This window comes from Tupaia chinensis, unplaced genomic scaffold, assembly GCF_000334495.1.
Source record: "Tupaia chinensis unplaced genomic scaffold, TupChi_1.0 Scaffold143913_1, whole genome shotgun sequence".
Lineage (NCBI taxonomy): Eukaryota > Metazoa > Chordata > Mammalia > Scandentia > Tupaiidae > Tupaia > Tupaia belangeri.
Window position 1 is genome coordinate 2,629,122 of NW_006203764.1, and position 20,668 is coordinate 2,649,789.

The following is a 20,668-nucleotide window of genomic DNA, read 5'->3' on the forward strand; positions in this document are numbered from 1 at the left end:
GAAAGAGTGGAGAGAAAAGTTAGGCGTATACATCTAATTCACATTTCTTTTTCAGAGAGCTTTTTAAGTTGTAAGGCTGGTGGTGTAAGCCTTCATTTATATTCTAGGCCTTAGTAATAAATGCTTCTATTGTACTATAACCTATAAAAGGTTATTCTGAAGATTAAGTATCTAGTTTTGTCAAAGCCAATATTTTAGACAAAGTCCGTGAAACAAGGCAATCTCCTCAGTTCATACTTTTAATGTAGAATGATTCAAGTGAGATCTCTTTTGATTTGAAATTTGGGTAGGAAAAAAGAGTTGGGGCAAAAAAAGAGCTTCTCCTAGTTGTAAACTATCTCCTGAATTTTGACTCAGAAATCTGAACTAAATGTATGTTACTGATCTGCTAATGTATTAAATAATAACCACTTACTCCAAATGCCCTCAAACCAATGTATCTCATTTTAATACCTGTAGTTATCATCAAGAGAAGCATACTTTCAAAGCTACATTTTGGAATACATAAGAAGATGGTTTTTAAAAGTCCCTTTCAATCCTAAATTTCATGATTCTAAAAGAAAGTAAAGTCACCTTGTCATCTTGGAATGTGAGTAGAATGCAGAATGTTAAAAAATCTAAGTTGGGGGGCCAGTAGGTGGTATAGCAGTTAAGGCACTAGACTCCCATATGGCTGATCATAGTTCAAGTCCCTGACCTGGCAGCTTGAAAATCATGCCCAAAATCCAAGAGGAAAATGGAGGAGAAGGGATTGCAGCATCGCTATCCTCCCTGGAGGGGTGATTTTTTGCTTTCCCTCTCACTGTCTCTATCTGTCTCTCTGAGGAGCACACAAACTGTATGGCAAAAACCTTTTTAAAAAAAAAATCTAAGTTGGAATGAATTGAGCACCTACTTTTCTAGTATGTAAGTCTATCATTCTCCCTCTTTATAACTGAATGAGATTTTTTTTTTCTTTAGAGAGAGATTTTTGCTATAGGGCATATGTGCTCACTGGAGAGACAGAGAGAGACAGAAAGTGATAAATCTCCCAGGGGGGATGGCCACACCCACAATCCCTTCTCCTCCATTCTCCTCTGGTCCAGGACTCAAACCACAGTCAACCATGTGGAGTCCAGCGATATAACCCTTACACCATCTACTGGTCCTGACTGAATGAGATTTTAAAACTGTAATTCTTTCAACCACCCCATGCACTTTATACAGCTGCCACCTAGTGAGAGTCTCGGTCCTGGCCCAAAGCTAAGGTAGAACATGTAACAACCTAATAAATCCGAAAGAGAGGTGTATCTGAGGGTCAGCTGGGGGTTCTGTAGGGAAGGGTGTGCCACGAGCAGCAGCATCCTGTACTTAATCAGACCCTGCACTCGCACTTGGTTCTTGGTGTTAAAATACAAGAAGAGCCCTTACTATGGCTTGGGAGGCAGTGTGTATGCACTCACAAGAGTTAAGAACATGGACTTTATTCTGAATCAGTCTTGAGTGTGCTCCGCCACCTAATGACTAAATGACTGAAAGTTACTTCACCTTCCTAACCCTCGGCCTCTCTCTCTGTAAAAAGGAAATCCACATAGGATTAATGAGATAATGTGTGATGGGTCACTTTTTTTTTTTAAAGGTTTTTGCCATAGGTCACATGTGCTCCCTGAAGAGTGAAAGACAGAGGGAAAGCAAGAAAATACCCTGGGGGGAGGGGGGCAGGAATGGCCACACTGCAGTCCCTTCTCCTCCATTCTTTGCCTGGAATTTTGGCTACATACATACATGCCCACAGCATGATTTTTCAAGCTGACAGGTCTTGGACTCAAATCACAGTCCACCATATGGGAGTCCAGTACCTTAAGCACTTTGCCACCTCCTGACCCCGATGAGTCACTTTAATACACTGTCCCAGTACATATTACCTGTATGACAAATGTTAGTTCTTGCCATTATTATTAATTTTAATATTGACAATAAAATTTAAAAATCAGGTAGCAATATGAAAAAAGTACAGGACTTCAGAGGTTCTAGTCTTGGTTCTTCCACTAATTTACTTAATTTAGTCTCTGACATTTGGTTTCTCAGCCATAAAATAAAGGTGTCAATAAAGATAAATATACAACTCTCGGGACCAGCAGTTAGCGGAATGGCTATGTCACTGAACTCCCATGTAACCGACCACAGTCCAAGTCCCGGACCCAGTGGCTTAAACTCATGCCGGGCACATGTGCATGCATGCCCAAGATCCCGAGAGGAGAATGGAGGAGAAGGGATTGCGGCGTGGCCATCCCCCCTGGGGGGTGATTTCTCGCTTTCTGTCTCTGTCTCTCTCTGTCTTTCTGGCGAGCTCACGCACCCTATAGCAAAAACCTCTCCGAAAAAAAAAAAAAGATAAATATACAACTCTCTCCAAGTGTCTCATATTTCACGTCTCTTAAGCTTTCATTTATGATGTCTTGTTTTGCTAGAATATTTACCATGGCATACTATACATTGATTACTATCAAACTACACTTGATTTCTTTTAGCATATAGCCTGTAATGACAGGCTTGCAGCATTGCTATCCTCCCTAGAGGGGTGATTTTTTGCTTTTCCTCTCACTGTCTCTATCTATCTCAGAGAGATATCTGTATACAGAGAGCTAGCTAAATGGTATAAGATAAACCAGCCAAGTTTAAAACTCTGACCCCCCCATACACACACACACACACACACACACACAAATGTTCGACCATAATTACATCTGTCCAAATGTGCTATCAGCAGATGGACAAAGATCGAAAAGAAATTATCAATCGGAACCAGTAGATAGGATAATGGTTACGTTGCTGGACTCCCACATCGTCAACTGTGGTTTGGGCCCTAGACATGGCAGCTTAAATCTCATGCCGGGCACATGTGCATGCATGCCCAAAATCTCAAGAAGAGAATGGAGAAGGATTACACCTCCTGGGGGTGATTTTTCAATTTCTATCTCTCTAGTGACCGCATGTGCCCTATAGCAAAACTCTTAAAAGAAAAAAAAAAAAAAGAAAGAAAGAAAGATAAAACAAAGTATCAATGAATAAAAAATAAGGGATCTTTGAATAATGTGTGGTTCTGGGATGTCTCTTCCAAAATTTGAAATGTTCCACCATTACCATTGTAATTGTTATTATTTGTGTTTATCTGATGCTACCATGGTCTGACTTTTTATGTCCCCCCACTCCTGAAATTCATGTTTTGAAACCTAGTCACCAATGTGATTAATATTGAGAGGCGGGGCCTTTGAGAGTTGATTAAGTCTTGTGGGTGGAGCCCTCATAAATGGAATTAGTGCCCTTATAGAAGAGACCCCAGACACAGCAAATGGTCAACCAGACAGCATCCCCTCACCAGAAACCAAATCTGCTGGTGCCTTGATATTGGACTTCCCAGCATCCAGAATTGTGAAAAATACATTTCTGTTGTTAGCCACCAGTTTATGGTATTTCGTTATAGCATCCCAAATAGACTAAGGCATGTGACAAACAACTCAGTGACTTAGCAGAGCTGACACAGACTGTCTGCAGAGCAGATAACACCCATCGCACGTCACCTGCAATGCTGGCCTCTTTATGGTGTCCAGCAGGAGGCCAGCCCTGGTAGCCACTGCCGGGTTGACGTCTTCCACAGCTGTCAGGAAGCAGCAGAAGGCATGTGCCAGAGAGTACTTCAGCAAGTGGTTTTTGGTCACTGAATGAATATCCAGAAATCTACAAATTACAGCCACTTTTTCCACTGCAATAGAAAATACAGAAGACAAAAGCTATGTGTGCCTGTGTGTGTACACATTTAGGCAGTTTCAGAACTAACTCCACAGAACAACGGTAAACTATGCCCCCTCACTGCGGTGATTTTAAATACCAATAGGAAATCCAATGCCACCTTCTCAAGTGGTCCACCCCGTCTTCACAGCTGAGGCTGTCTCTACTCAGGGTAGTACTTTTCTGCCAGGCAGTCTTGATATAGCTCTGGGTTGTCTTTCCTATTTTGAAATGACCTTTCACTTTGTGTAACTTCCAGCTACATTGCCAACTATTCAAAATGCAACAGTCCAGGGCACTTGGGGAGGTGCAGAGAGATGGGAGTAAACGGAAAGATGAATCACTCACAGGTCTTGACTTCAGAGTCAAGCCGACTAAAAGAGACTATACCCATGCACAACTGTAACTAAAGCAACAGGAAAAGCTGTGGATGCCTCTAGCAAGATACAGATAAAATGCTATCAGGGGATACAGAAACCACTTTCCACCAAAGAGACCGAGAAGGTGGAACTCAATGGCGCCATTTGAGGGTGGATTAAATGGTGGTGGCACTGAGTAAGGCTAGACAGGTACAGAGCAGCCGGACGTGGATGACGGGAAGCAGGAAGCCCTGGACACAGCAGCATGGACAGAGAAGAGAAGCAAGTGAGCAGCAAACACTTGTGGCGTGACTATGGAAGCTGGAGTGCAAGTGTAAGGAGTCTGACCTCCGTTCTGTAGCCACAGAAAGCCCATTAAAAGGTTTTGAGTAAAAAAGTAACCTAATCAGAGCTGTGATTCAGATGATCAAGCTGGCAAGGATTTAATTCTTCAATTAGATTGAAAGAAGTAAATCTCTGCTTTATTTGTATTCAAATACCTATAAAATGTTGTGAGCCAGGCAGATTTGTGCTAAAAATTTTACTCTAATGCGATTCCCTGCAACATCAGGTGCTTTCATACAAATAAACTAGCCACTGGAATTCACATGGGCAGTAAAAAGCAAGAACTCTTTTAAAGTGATCAGATGAAACGCTAAGGTAGAAGAATTAACTCAAGTGATGGAACTTCCACGTCTGTGCCAAACTTCTGAGACACTAAAATACATGAAACTGTTCTGATAAGCTACATGATGGCACACTCCCTGGCTGCTGCCCTGAGGATGGAGTACAGGCAGACTGGGCGACAGTGAGCCAGCTGCCAGGAGGCTGAGAGAATACATCCAGGTGTCTCCCTTACCACATGACCCTGAGAACTTGTCTATTAATATGTATCAAGAAATTATACCTATCACCACACCAGACTTGGTCCCTGAGGCCTCACTGGCCAGGATACATGGCGGACATTCTCAAATCTCATTGAAATATCTGGAGAACTTGTTAAAAGCCTAGATCCCTGGCCTCACATTTCCCCACAGCCAACTCTCTTCTCCCTCGATTCTGATTCAGTCAATGTAGGCTGAGGTCCAGTCATCTGCATTTTTAACAAACATTCCCAATAACTCCGATACAAGTTACCTAATAGGTTGACCCCATTATTAATCATCCAAGTAAGGACCCCAGTTAGTTGGGATTAAATAAGGGTGCAATTAATAATTACACCTGGATATCAGGCATAACTGGGACTACCCAGGCAAGCCCGGGTAGGGTACCTCTACCTAAGAACACACTGCAAAATGTTTTAGAGAGGAAGCTCAGCTAAAAAGAATACCAGAAAGCAAGAGAATGTCCTTTAAAAAGGAGGGAAGAGAAAAGAGCACCAAAAATAGATGGATATATCTGGTCTACCCTTGACCCAGGGAGAACTTGTAAGCTAATCCAGAGGTACCTGCTTCAAACCTCATCTTCCAGTCTTTGCTGTTGAAATTGCTGTTTATGATTGTCCAGAAGATGTCAGCACCATGAGGAAGTGACAGAGCATGGAGAAGGAGAGGGACTGCCAGTGAGGACAGCTGGGAAAACTCGGATTTGACCACTCTCCACAGGCTGGGGAATCAAGAAGAAGGGAAGTGGTTACAACTGTAATAACCTTTCCAGAAGAAAATCCTGTTATCTTACCCCATGGGAACTGTAGTTAACAGGTGCCTGGTAGTCTGCTTCTGGTGAAATTACACTCATCCACAAAATTCCAATACTTTGCTAAATTTTTCCTATGCTCTGTTCTGTCTGTTCATTTTCTTTTCTTTCTTTTTTATTTTAAAAAATTTATTTATTTATTTTGTCAAGAGGTCACGTACATTCACCAGAGAGAGATGGATGGATTCACCAGGATGATGGGGAAAGGGGGAGGAGGTGAGAAATCACCTCATCACCTACTATGGGGAATAATTACACCACAATCTCTTCCCCATTTCTCCCTCCTGTTGAGATTCTGGGCACACACACACACACATGTGCACAAAATGTCTCTCAAGCCGCTGGGTCCAAAACTTGAACCGTGTGATTGTTATATGGGATTCAGCCACCTTAACCATCAGTCCACAGGCTGGCCCTGTTAATGCTTTTTAATGGAATTACTTTTATGTAACAATACAGAAAAACACCATTTAACATTATTATTTTTTAATTTTTTATTTTATTTTATTTTATTTTATTTTATTTTATTTTATTTTATTTTATTTATTTGACCAGAGAGAGAAAAAGGAAGCAAGTTTCCATGTCTGGGACTCAAACCATAGTTGGCCATGTGGGAGTCCAGTACCTTAACCACCACGCCACCTGCTGGCCCCTAACATTACATTTTTAACATAAAAATTTAAGTTGCACAATATAAACACAGGTATATAAGTGAGCAGTGACTACTAAATAATATATAAAATTGATATTAGTTAAGATTATGGGGTGATAGGCGCCAGCATATGGCACAATGGTTACATCACTGGACTCCCATGTGGTCGACTGCAGTTCAAGTCCTGGACCCAGCAGGTTAAAATTCATGCCAGGTGCATTTGAGTACATGCCCAAAATCCTGAAGGGAGAATGGAAGAGAAGGGATTGTGCGACCATCCCCCCAGGTGTGATTTCTCACTTTCTGTCTCTCCAGTGAGCACACGCATCCTATAGCAAAAATCTCTCTAAAAAAAAAGATTATGGGGGACCAGCAGGTGGCATGGTGGTAAGGTGCTGGACACTCCCACAAGGCCGACCATAGTTCAAGTCCCAGACCTGGTGGCTTGCTTTCTCACTTTCTCTCTGGTCAAATTAAAATGAATGAATGAATGAATGAATGAATAATTCTTTAAAAAAAAGATTATGGGGTGATAAGAGATTGATTTTTTATATTCTGATATTGAACATCTGGGAATTTTTGTAGGTTTTGCTGAGCCAAAAGCCCTTTCCTCTTGTTATGGCCAAGAACAACTCTTTTCTGTTAATAGCAGCCTCTCCAGGAGGTAGCAGGTTTGTCATTGAAGCTCCCCACCTTCCCTATCATAAGGGTGGACATAAAACAGCCCAATCAAAGCATTTCAACACACTCAAGAGAGTGATTAGTCCAGGAGTGATTATGTGAATGCCAGAATCCTTTATTCAGGGACTGTTATGGGCCCTGGGAGAAAGAGGATCTCTCTCCTCCTGAAATCTGAGGAATAAAATACAGTGTTGGTCTAGGGCTGCAGTGACCTTCTTTCCCACCTCACAGGGGCTGCCTGCCTGGGAAGAAGCCAGCACAGTTCCATCTAAGAAGTGAAGAGGGAACTGGGGTAAGTGATGGGGAGGAAGGGAAAGGGGGGAAGAGGAAAAAAGAGAGAGAGAGAGAGAGGGAGAGATCCCAGATAACACCATGTAACTTAGCAGGTTTAAGCTAAGTCCAATTCAGATTCTACCAGAGAACAGGCTTATTTTTGTTTCAGTTTATTTATATATTTCTTCAATAAGAGAGAAACAGCATTGCCAACAGGGTCCTCATGCTGTGATCCACTCCATCTCAACCAGCCCAGGTCATGGGTATACACATGACTGCCTGGTGTGCAAGGAGATCCGGGACAAGAACTCATGTACGTTTAGTGGTGTTACTGCTGTGCTGAGAGAATGCCCTTTAAACAGTCTCAGACCTGGTCCCATGACCGAAACTCTTTTGCCCTCACTTCTAGACTCTTCTACCAAACATCAGTTCCCCTGGTTTCATTTGCTTCCAAATGTAGGCAGGATCCCAGAGTCAATGATTTCATTATTCCAGAATATCTCATCCCTTTGACCTTCAATTATAATCAAATCACTAGTCCCTAATCCAGAATAAGTCCCCTATCCAAACTCTTACTACCTTGGTCCACTACAAACTAATGCTAGCTCACTTCGGTGAGGTCTTATTGCTGGTTGGTTATTTCTTGTTGACCCCCTATTGCTTTCCTCATGTGGACTGTTCCATACTCTTTCCATGTTCCATAAGTTCCCATCCCAATCTCTATCCTTTTCCCTCCCAAAAGACATAAACATTTATCATCCTTAAGGTTTAAATTGCCTGAATATCTCAAAATGCATTTCCTTTCAAAGCAAATAACAACCAAATAACCCTACCCCACCCTTCATTCTTGACTACACACTCTCTTACCTTTCAGAAATTAGCTCCAATGACTATTCCCTTTTCCTGGCTCTTTCCACTGACCATAAATATGCTCATATTTTCATTATCCTAAAAATCCTTTAAGCCCACTCCCTTTCCTATTCTAAGTATCTGATGTTTCTCTTGTTTTTCTAACTTTTCAGAAGAAAGTTCCACATCTTATCTTCACATTCCTTAAGCCCTTACAACGCGCTCTTTGCACTCTCTTAAATGTGGGTGGCCTTCACGGAGCTCTCTTTTCTCCATGACCATTCTACTAAAATCCAACTCTGACTCTGCTCACTCTTTTAAGATCATCCATGGATTTCCAAACATCACTGAAGTCCCTGTCTTCAAGACCCTTCACACATGGATCCCAGCTTACTTCTCCAGCCTTTTTCTCCATTATGCTCTGAAACCATACCATGCAGCAAAAAACAAAACTCTGGTATCAGCTAAGTATACCCTGATCATTTCTTGTCCCTTCTTTCCAACTCTGCCATCTGTTTGTCCTTGACAGTCCTGCTTTCCACAATATGCCCTACCCATCTCAAATTACTACTAATCAAAATTCTATGATTATTTTGGGCCAGCAAATGGCATAGCAGTTACATCGCTGGACTCTCACGTGGCCAACAGCAGTTTGAGTCCTGGACCCAGTAGCTTGAAAAACACACTGGGTGCATGTGCGTGCCTGCTAAGATCCCAGGAGGAGAATGGAGGACAAAGGACTGCAGTGTGGCCATTCCCCTGGGGAGTTACTTCTCACTTTCCCTCTCACTATCTCTGTCTCTCTATCTCTGGCAATCACACATGCCCTAAGGCAAAAAAAAACTTTAAAAAATAAAATTCTATGATTATTTTAATGCCCATTCAAATGGTATCTGCTCCTGAGCCCTTTCCTAATTACTCATCTAGAAATGATCTCTTCCACCTTTTAACTGTACAAAACTATCATTTATCACATTCCTTTGACTTGAGAGTGAGTTATATACGCATAGGGTAACCATGTACCTAAGTTTATCCAAGACTGTTACACTATTATTCAGGGGTTTCTATGACTGCCCCCTCTTCACTCTCAAATGTAGACCAATTTGAATAATAAATTATGTGGTCACTTACTGTATATATAGTACTCACTCCCTTTCCAACTACAATTGTAAATTCCCTGAGTATCTAGAACAATAATATACATAGTAAGTTCTCAAATATTGGTTAAATGAATTGAATAAATAAATAAAGTGAGTGAAGACAGAGCCTCAACCCTGTTCTATCACCAAGTTAATTTGAACCAATCTTTTATCAACTCATTCTCTTCCATATATAATAAAGATACCTTTATGACTTACTTCCAGAAAGACTGTAAGAGTTATTTCATGTTCTCAGGAAGAAAAACACTGTGAGTCTAGGATAATATTTTATTATTAGTCTCAAAATGCCTCAGCAATCTCTAAAAATAACTTATCAGACAATGTATGGAGAGAATTGTCTATGGGGCAATCTTTCCTTTCTTCTTTTCTTCCTTCCATCCTTCCCTCTCTTCTTTCCTTCCTTCCTTCCTTCCCTCTCTTTTTTCCTTCCTTCTCTTCTTTCCTTCTTTCCTTCCTTTTTGGCTAATTTTTTTTGAGAGTTTTTTTTTTTCGATGTTTACTAGCATCTAAGAAAGTGGGTAAATCCTTATTAAATTAGATTAGGTAAACATTAACTTATTGTCTGTTAACATGTTTCTATATTTTCTATATTCCTAAGGCATTTAAAAGTTAGAGGCATAAAATAATCTTTATTTCAGCTTAGTTCTATTTCTGTAGTATCTTGCAAATGAAAACGAATATTCCTCATATTGACATACTTAAAATTAATCCAAAAGTGGGACCAGCAGATGGCATAACGTTTATGTCACTGGACTTCCATGTAGTTGACTTCAGTTTGAGACTCAGACATGGCAGCCTAAAACTCATGCCAGGTGTATGTGCTTGTGTGCCCAAAATCCCAAGAGGAGAATGAAGGAGAAGGATTGCAGTGTGGCCATCCCCCCCTGGGGGGTGATTTCTTGCTTTCTGTCTTTCTATCTCTCTCTGTCTCTCTGGTGAGCACACTCGCCCTACAGTAAAAAAAAAAAAAAAAAAAACCTCTCAAAAAAAAAAAAATTAGCCAAAAAGGAAGGAAAGGAGGAAAGAAGAGAAGGAAGGAAAGAAGAGAGGGAAAGGAAGGAAGGAAGGAAAGAAGAGAGGGAAGGATGGAAGGAAGAAAAGAAGAAAGGAAAGATTGCCCCATAGACAATTAAGCTGTCCTGGTCAGAAAAAAAATTCAAACAAGTTAATAAGTCTTATTCTAACTTTAATTTTCACAACTAAACCCTAAAATATAAACAAGCAAAATAACCCATTAGGAAGACTCACCTTGCAATCAACATATGATCCTGAATGTAGGCTAAAAATTGAGGATGATCTTTTCTAGCAATATATAAACACTCTCCATGCAGACAGAGAATCTTCAGGCAATTGAGCATATTAAAAAGAATGTCTGGCTCTTCAAATTTAGCCATTTCCTATCAAAGAACCACACGATCACTGAGTTATTTGAAACAGTAATGCTACCAAACAGATATTCAAAGATCTTAGAAAACATACCTGGAAAATGGTATATATTAGCCTCAACGTTACTGGAAGCTGTTGGTAGCAAAATTTTCTTTCGGTGTCATTCTTTATTGCTGTGAAGAAAAAATTATGCAAAGGTTAGCCTTATTCCTCTCCTCCACCACTCAGTTGGTCAAAAACATAAAACCAAGAGGAGTAAAATATGTAGAATGTATTAAAAACCACTTATGTACAGTTTGTATTTGCTCCCAAATTGCTCCATCATCCCTTCTATGATGCAAATGTAGGACACATCCTAAACTTAGAATCTTCAGCTTCTATTTCCCAGTGCATAGACCATCCTGTTTTCAGACACCTTTGGCTCCCTGGAGCTGCCTGGGTAGCTGTATGCTCCTGTACACTGCTAGTTCTGCTGCTCCCTGGAGGGTCCTGGGGTCTGGCTGGGCATGTCTTCCTACTCAAAAGGGAGAGAAGCAGGGATTTAAGAGAGGTACACCTGAGGATGAGTTTATCCCACAGATGCAAGCCATCAAAGGGTGTTCTGAGGAAATTGGACATATTTGGATGAGAACTACTCATATTTTAAAAAGATTCTCCTCCCACCATGATGAAGGGCAAGAGTATATTGCACATAAGGGATGCTAAATAAAATATTCACAACTTAATCAGTGGAAAAACTAGTGTAAAATGTGTGAAAATCACCATTGTAAGTTGTGTCAGTTCCTACAATCAGAGAGAATGACAGTCAAATCCCATTGGCCTATTGACCAGTTTACTGGGGATCTTCCATACTTGTCATCAGCACTCAACTCTGTTTTGTTTATGTGAAAATATTAAATATTTTTAGTGGTGGACAAATCTGACTGCTAAAGTGATGAGTAGCAAAATGCAGAAAGAGGAAATACTCTGGAAAGAAGGGGAACTCACTCAGCCTGTGTCAAAGAAGCACCCTTCAGTTCTGGGATGGAGAAGCTCAAGATCAGTGCCTGAGGACTTCCCTCCCCTGTTAGAATAACAGGGACTTCTCTAAGGAGCCTAGCTGTATAATAACTGTGCCCTGCTAGACAACAGAGAGCAAGGGGAAGATAACAGGACAGCAGCTGTGACAGGAGCCCAAAGGCGTGTTTGGGGAGAACAGAGCAAATGTTGAAATAAGTGGAGTTTATAACAATTTAGCAAGGAAAGAAGTCATTTACAAAAAGAAATTGCTTAATTTCAACCACAATTCAAATAAAATGTCACATACAAATAATAGTTAATTGATCACAATGCTATCTCAGGTATAAAATAATATATTTGCATAAAAAGAGTACAGGTTATTGGATAATAAATGAAGTCTTTCTTCCCTCAGGCATCAATGTCTGATAGGAACAAACCCCTAGCCTGGCCTCAGCAGCTACAGCCCCTAAATCAAGTTAGTTAATTCTAGGTAAAGTGAGACCTAGGTGCTAGTCCCAACACTGCTTTTAACTGGTTGTGCAATATGTAGATTTCTAATTTCCAATTGCCCAGTTCAGAGATACTCAGAATCGGTGGATGGAGAGTGGAGCTCGTTTACTTCGTTTGTGTTTCAGCCTCTCAGATGAATGTGATGATCCATTGCAATTCTGGAAGCATTTATGTAGAAAGTATAAATTGTGGGTTGACTAATACGAGCTACATAACCATGATCAGGTCATTTTGCCCATCTGAGATTTATTTTCCTGATCTGCAAAGTGATAAAATTAAACCAGACTAGCAGATTTCAAGCTTCATTTTTGCAGAATATTTGTTTGAAGAAAACCTTCCTTAGAACTACAACCTGAAATAGAGGAGGTCAAAGCACTCTGGTAGCAGGAGGGTGGGGAGCCTGATATTCATCCTTTGCCCTCTTCTGCCCAGTAGTTGTCACCCCAATTAAGAAAATTCCAAAGCACATAACACAGTGCCTTTACAACTTCAAAAACTTCAACATTGATTGAAAACCAATGAAGTGGATGATGTCAGACATCCCTTCAAATTGAGAGTTCTGGTGCTCTGAGGTAGTGTGAGCTGAGACATTCATACTGAGTTGACCATTTATATGATCCACAGGAACAGTTCTGACCAAGAGTTCTGTAGTAATGATAAGGTTATCTTAGCCTGAATAGGATACCCTAGCAGGGAAGTGAACTCTATGAAAGAGTCCCCTAACAATGCTTGCTTTTCACTAAAGGAATGATATAAAGTCCATGCTTCCATTTCCATAGTGGGTCCTCCAGGGAAAGCTATTCTAACAGTTTAGAATAATGATAGCAGGAAGATTAAAAATAATAACTTCCTAATTTTGCCCCCATCCTGCACAGATTCTCAGAAGACCACCATCCAGATCAAGAAATAAAGTTTTCCCAGAGGCATGTGGGGTTACATACTGAACTCCTTAAACTCGTTCAGTATGTGAAGGGTTAATGTGTGACTCCTGAGCTTGCCTGTCGTCTTGCTGTCTTCAGTCTACCCACACAGAGCCTTTACGCAACTCAGAAGAGGCTATCCTTCCTCCCAGCTAGGAACTGAGTCAACCAGCCTTATAGCACAATCTGCACAACTATGCCCGGTATGCCTTTCCAAGGGTCTGGTTCATCCCTAGCTCAGAAGACACATGGGTGAAGTCTTGCAGCCTGTATTAGAAACACTCTGCTTTGGCCAGGTACCCCAGGTGGCCATCAACATTGCCTGCACTCACCACTTAGGCCACTCTGCCTTGGTCCCAGCTACTTCTCCACAGAGAACACAATGCATTAGTTGGGGGAGTGGAGGGGAAGTGTGTGTGGAGACAATGTTTTCTACACTACCACATTGGGTTTTCATTGATACTAAGTTCTTGCTGTCAGGAAGATGCTCAGTAAACTGTGTTTGTACTAGAACCATGACTGCTCTGTTCACTTCATAATCTGGTGGAAAATGGCTCATATGCACAAGTCTACTCTAAGGCTAAGCTGATACTAATCTAAGCAACCACGTTCCAATCACAAAGAAGACTTGTGCAAACTGGGATGTGTTTGCTGCAAGCTCTCCTGCAAGCCAAGTCCACTTACCAGCATGTTCTGTGGGTTCAGTGCGATTGCCAGGGTTTTCCCCAAGCTTGTTGGCTGGGTTCTCTTCCTCCTCTCCTTCAGGGCCTATAATAAACTCTGGTCTGGAAGAAAGGAGGCTATCTTCAAGGCTGTCTGTGGGCTCCTGAAACAAATTCAACAAGAGCCAGATGAGCAGCCCTTGAGAGATGTGAGGAATGTTTTGGCTAAGTTCAACAAAGACAGATTGGCTGTCTGCTGTGCCCAGGCCCTGTGCTGAGCCCAGGAGGCCAACGGCAGCATGCATCAGAAGAGCTTCAAGCTTATTTCTGTAGCAATAAACGGAAATCCACCAGCTATTGCTGAAAGGTTTCTTTCACTTGAAATAAATGTGGATAAATGTCAAAAACATTGTCAAATCTTCTAGGCCTGCTTTCCCACCCGTTTTCATCTCTGAGATCCATGTCCTACTCACCAAGTGACTCCCACTCACACATGTTTTGTTCAGTAACAGAACTTAACTGGGAGGCCAGGAGAAAGGGTTCATAGATTTAGATTAAGATGCAAATACTGGTTGTCCAGAGAAGTCAAATTTTTAGGAGCAACCACATACTAAAACATATGAGTTAAAGAGAACAAGATTTGGCAACTCAAAGATCCATGGATAGAAACATGGGTAAAATGTGGGGCAGCCATACAATATTACTCAGCCTTAAAAAGGAAGGAGATTCTGGGACCTGCAGTTGGTGTAACGGCTATGTTGCTGGACTCCCATGTAGTCGACCGCGGTTCGAGTCCCAGACCGGGTGACTTAAACTCATGTCAGGTGCATGTGCGTGCGTGCCTAAGATCCCGAGAGGAAAATGGAGGAGAAGGGATTGTGGCATGGCCATCCCCCCCTGGGGGATGTTTTCTCACCTTCTGTCTCTCTGTCTCTCGCTCTCTTTCTGGCAAATGTATGTGCACTATAGCAAAAACCTCTCCAAAAAAAGAGGAGATTCTGACACATGCTACAACATGGATGAACTCTGAGAACATTAGGCTAAGTGAAATAAGCCAGTCACAGAGGATAAAAACTGTAATATTTCACTTACATGAGGCATCTAAGTAGTCAGACTTACAGAAACAGAAAGTGGCATAGAGACTGCCAAGAGCTTGGGGAGAGGACAATGGGGAGTGTTTAAGGGGGATAGAGCTTCAGTTTTGCAAGATGACAAAGTTCCAGAGATTGGCTGCACAACAGCGTGAATACATAAGGAGACTTCAGAAAGTAAATTGAAAATTGAACTAAAGTACAAGTTTATCTTTGGTACCAAAAAGGTTGAAATTTATGCATATTTTTTTCAAAATATGCCCTTTCCACGAATTTTTTAAATATCCCTCATACTTAACACCATATATTTATACATGATACGTGTTATAGTTATAAGACAAGCTGCAGAAATGGGGGAAAGAAAGGTAGTTTCTAAAACAGACAGCAAGGGGAACCAGCAGTTAGCGTAATGGCTATGTCGCTGGACTCCCTCGTAGTCGACCGCGGTTCGTGTCCCGGACCCGGTGGCTTAAAACTCACGCCGGGTGCGTGTGCGTGCGTGCCCAAGATCCCGAGAGGAGAATGGAGGAGAAGGGATTGCGGCGTGACCATCCCCCCTGGGGGGGGTGATTTCTCGCTTTCTGTCTCTATGTCTCTCTCTGTCTGTCTGGTGAGCGCACGCGCCCTACAGTGAAAATCTCTCAAAAAAAAAAAAAAAAAGAAAAGAAAACAGACAGCAAGGTTATGACTATCATTTAAAATACACCTCTAGTTATTCTCATATTTTACCTTTTCCCTTTCTTTCAGGTTCCATCTGCAAATATCTTCTTTTAAAATTCTCTTTTCACTCACACTTTAACCAGTGAGCATTTTTTCAAGAATTATTTGAAAGCCAGTTCACAGTAAAAAGGAGACCAAGAGTCATGGTTAAGGACGGACACCATGTGCCAGCACAGTCCCTGGGATGGGCTCTGAAAAATTCTTTTTCCAATTTCACAATTTTATGGGCTGGCCTTGCGGTGGGCCACCATGAACGAGAAACCCCGCCAAATTATAAACTGAGTTTCATGCGATTTAATGGGTAAAGCTGCCTGCCATATGGGGACTCCTCTACATGTTGCTGGTATTGTCCTCCAAGGTGGCAGGGACTGGTGTTTACCTGTTTGCAAACAAGCCTGAGCCTCCTACTAGCCCACTCTGCATGTCCCCACCCCATCCTGCTGTCTTCCAATCATCCCAGGAGGAGAACAAAACATCTAAAGTGGCCAGGGGACACAGTGGCGACCACATATTCAACGACTGTCCACTACCTTGGTTTCTGAGTTACTGCTCTCCTTCAGTTTTCCTTTAGTGTCTCGGGCCTCTTAATTTATTTCTGGTGATCTCATCCCCTTTTTTCCATCTCAGGAGTTAGTACTTCCCAGAATTCCAACCTTAGCTCTCTTCCCTTCTCACTTCCCATATCCCACCACAATACAGGCACGACTCCAAGTGCTCATTGCCTTCTGACCTTTCCTAGGTATCTTTTAGGCTTAAACAGAGAGGAGCTTTTGTGTGGTGTCACTAAAATATGGCATGTTTGGGAACAGTAGCTGGCATAAAGACTATGTTGCTGGACTCCCACGTAGTCTACCACGGTTTGAGTCCCAGACCCAGTGGCTTAAACTCATACAGGGCTCGTGTGTGTGCGTGCCCAAGAGCCCGAGAAGAGGATGGAAGATAAGAGATTGTGGCGTGGCCATACCTCTGGGGGGTGATTTCTTGCTTTCTGTCTCTCTGTCTCTGTCTTTCTGGCGAGTGCACATGCCCTATTAGCAAAAGCCTTTCAAAAAAAAAAAAAAAGAAATATATATCTATATATATACTCCTATATATAGATAGATATTTTTATATTTCTATATAGAGATATATAGAGATATATCTATATATTTCTGTTTCTATATATTTCTTTTCTATATATTTATATTTATTCATTTATTTATCTATATGTATAGATAGATAGATATAGATATAAATATAGATATATATGGCATGTCTTAAGCTGTTTGCTCTATAGACACTTTTCTTGGGAAGCAGAAAATGAAAGTAACCAAAAAAAGGAATAAAGGTTTTACTGATTGCTGATGAAGTCATCGTGCTTTCACAAACCACGTTTACTTGGGAATTCTCCGTGCCCGTACACGATGTACTTACTATTTGATGTGTAGGTGCTATAGTGTTCATTGTGATTTAAATTCTATCATAGAACTCTGTACTAAAAGCTCTTCTGAGAATATAGCAACACTTTGTATTCATGAAAACCGTAGGAATGGGACCAGCAGTTGGCGTAATGGTTATATCACTGAACTCCCATGTAGTTGACCACAGTTCGAGTCCCGGACCCAGTGACTTAAACTCATGCCCGGCGCATGTGCGTGCGTGCCCAGGATCCCGAGAGGAGAATGGAGGAGAAGGGATTGCAGCATGTCCATCTCCCCTGGGAGGTGATTTCTCGCTTTCTGTCTCTCTGTCTCTCTCTGGCGAGCACACGCGCCCTATAGCAAAAACCTCTCCAAAAAAAAAAAAATGTAATATAAAAAAACTGTAGAAATGGAGGTGCTACAACCCTAATGCAAGACACTTCATGGAAGTCCGTACAGTGAGGCTCCATCCTATACCCCTTTCAAGAGCCTAAGTTGGTAGAGGCAAGGAAAATTTTCCTTTAACACTCTCACATATAGGCAGCATGGTGCACACATTAATCCTGGAGGAAGGTGTCACTATACCATTATTACTCTTTATGACTGTGCATTTTTTAAAGAATGATTTAATTGTTATTTGTCATCATTATTATTATCATTTTTAATTTGCTACAGGGTACATGCACTAACCAGAGTGACATGAAGAGAGAGCGGGCGGGGGAGTGGAAAAGCAAGCTGCCGGACTTGGGGCTCGAACGGCGGTAAGCCATATGGGAATCCAGCATCTTAACCATCATACTACCTTCTGGCCCCTATTTTATTACTGTTACACAAGGGTCACCTCATGTCTTTAATTGCTTACCACCAGCCGGCTTTCTTCTTTGGGAGCTAGTCTCTCCAGCAGTTCACAGGCAAGCTGATAGCAGAGAATACTAGACTGACATAAGTTACACTCAATCGCTTTTTCACCCTTCTGGCAGGTGTGGGAGCCCCCCCAGGGAGCTTGGAAGACATTGTTTATAATAGAAATGATGTCCTTTGACAAGCTGTGTTCTAAACCCATGGTGATTCCATCATCTTGTAGCTCCATCTGAAAGAGACCCAAAAAAGGACAAAAAAAAGAGAGAGAGAGAAGAGAAGGAGTTTGGTCCTTTTGTCTAATATTCCATTGGCACACCACTTGGGGATAATTTCCACTAACTGACAGCAATAATAAATTATTTAAAGGCAATATAGGTTTCAAAACAATGAATGCACACTGTTTTCCTAAAAAGAATGAAGTAATGGGAATTATTTTAAAAGGCATGGTAGGACATTAAAAACACTCTTCTAAAAAAAACTCATCACTTTGTGAGATATACCACATTTTGAAAATGCTGATCTTCACCAAGTGTTCAGATCTTGGTTTTTTAGTACCATTATCCACTAAATGTCTGATTTCAGGGCTGGTGCTAGGAAATACAAAATGGGTCTGGAACATCTTGCCATGCCAGAAGTTAAGAAAGTGTTCAAAGAATGATGCAGATATGTCAAACGTCAAAAGAACACAGGAGCCAGCTAGATGGGACTCCCACAGGCCAAATAAGGAAGAACATGAGCATCAAAATAGTCATAGTAACATATTATCATCCACTAAATGTAATAAAAATCCATGGGTATATGCAATAATAAGTAGATAAATAAATAAACACATAAATAGAAAAGAAAGGAAAACTATTCCATCAGCATAAGGCCAGTTAATACATTTAGAAGAAAGGAAAAAAACTAGAAAACTATCATTTGGCATCCATCATAGTAATAACTGACTCAATCATCCATGGGTACTAAGTCTAGTGGATGAAAGTCTGATTAGAAACAGGATATCTCATCATTTTGAAGTATTTTTCCACAAGATGTTTATTAAATTACAAAAGGGAAAACAGTGACTTTATAGGAGAGGAACCTAGCAAAAAGCACCTTAACTCAGTGACCAAAGTTACAGATGACAGTAATGGGGTAATATTATATCATGTGCCTCCTGATAAAGATGCACTACAAAAGACATAATATCATATCTGTGGTCTTCCTGCCAAAAATGCACGACCCAAATTAATTCATGAAGAAATAGCAGACAAACTCAAATTGAGGGACATTCTACGAAATAATTGTACTGTCTTCTTCAAAAATATCAAGAACATGAAATAAGAAAGTAGCCTGGATTAAAGACTAAAGAGAAAGACAAATAATTACAATGAGTGATCCTGAATTATTCCTGGGTCAAAATAAGGGTTTTCTTTTCCTTTTGCTAAAATGTCTATATTACTATAATCAATGTAAGTAATAAATATTTTCTACAAGTTAGATAACACTATTATAGCAATATTGATTTCCAGTTTGGGTAACTATATTGTGGTTACATAAGGGAATGTCCTTACTTTTTAGAAAATATACTTGAAGTGCTTAGGAATCAAGGAAAATCATGTTTGCATCTTAATCTAAAATAATTCATTAAAAAATTTATGCAAACACATAGAGAAGAGGAGAAGAGAAGTAAGTATGGAAACTGTTAATGTCTAGAGAATTTGCAAGAGCAGTATTTGGAAAAAAAATTTTTTGTACTATTCTTGTAACTTTTCTGGAAATCTGAAACCATAAACCATAAACAGGAAGAAATATTTACCTGATTAAAACCTTTTTAAGTTCTCTAAAAATTACCCTCAAAGGTCAATTTATATAACACATTAAAATTAGTCCCATCACTATAGAGTTGTACCTTGCTCTTCCCAAGAACAGTATTATCCAGTTTGTTCATTCAATTTATTCAACAGAATCAATTCTAATGATGCTAGGGTGACTCTAAAATTCAAATCCATTCTCATACGGTACATCATTGCAGGTATTCACACAAGTAGTTTTCAGACTCTTTAGGAAATCCCCAAAGGAGTTTGCAAAATGTCTTGAGTGATGCTGCATCATTTCAGTAAGTGCGAAGATGCCCAACACACAGAATCACTATACAGTGCTTCCCCTCATTCTTCACCTCTGAACTAAAGGAAGCTCATGCTTCAGCTACCTGCTTCAGGAGAAGATCAAACATGAGGATGAAACAATTTAGATTCATTTCATCATCTTCGCAATCAAAGTCAATAGTCCTTCCTCCTGGGTGTCCAAAATTCTTGAAAGGACTACGAAATGGGCTACGCATAGGACTCCGAAATGGACTCTGGAAAGGACTATGAAACGGACTCAGCATGTTGTGCTGAACTCGCCGACCGGGATCAGAAGCGACACTCACCTACAAAAAAGAATGTCAACACGTATAAATGAACTCACAGACACTCACATGGCTGTATGAAATACTCGAGGACTATACGGCAGGTGTTTCCAGCTATCACACTGATTTCCTTTCTTAGTCAATGGTATTAGTACTGCCAATACCTGAGATCCTCTCAAAATGTAAGAATTAAAACCACACAAACTTCCTGGCTGATTGTTAGGCTTGATAACCAACACCCTGAAAAATGAAGGCATTGTTTCCAAAATATTTTTCATCCAATTAAACTT

The 20,668-nt window shown here is 40.7% G+C and overlaps 1 protein-coding gene across 3 annotated transcripts in view; it reads right to left on the reverse strand.

Moving 5' to 3' along the window:
- UNC79 (unc-79 subunit of NALCN channel complex) overlaps positions 1-20,668 on the reverse strand; it is a 240,162-nt gene that overhangs the window by 106,257 nt on the left and 113,237 nt on the right. For all 3 annotated transcript variants that reach the window (XM_027767091.1, XM_027767090.1, XM_014582903.2), the window contains 7 exons: positions 20,178-20,399; positions 17,988-18,215; positions 13,937-14,078; positions 10,917-10,996; positions 10,686-10,834; positions 5,575-5,732; positions 3,560-3,742 (listed from right to left, as the gene is read on the reverse strand). In XM_027767091.1, coding sequence (XP_027622892.1) covers positions 3,560-3,742; positions 5,575-5,732; positions 10,686-10,834; positions 10,917-10,996; positions 13,937-14,078; positions 17,988-18,215; positions 20,178-20,399 — 1,162 coding nt within the window. The remainder of the gene's footprint in view (positions 1-3,559; positions 3,743-5,574; positions 5,733-10,685; positions 10,835-10,916; positions 10,997-13,936; positions 14,079-17,987; positions 18,216-20,177; positions 20,400-20,668) is intronic.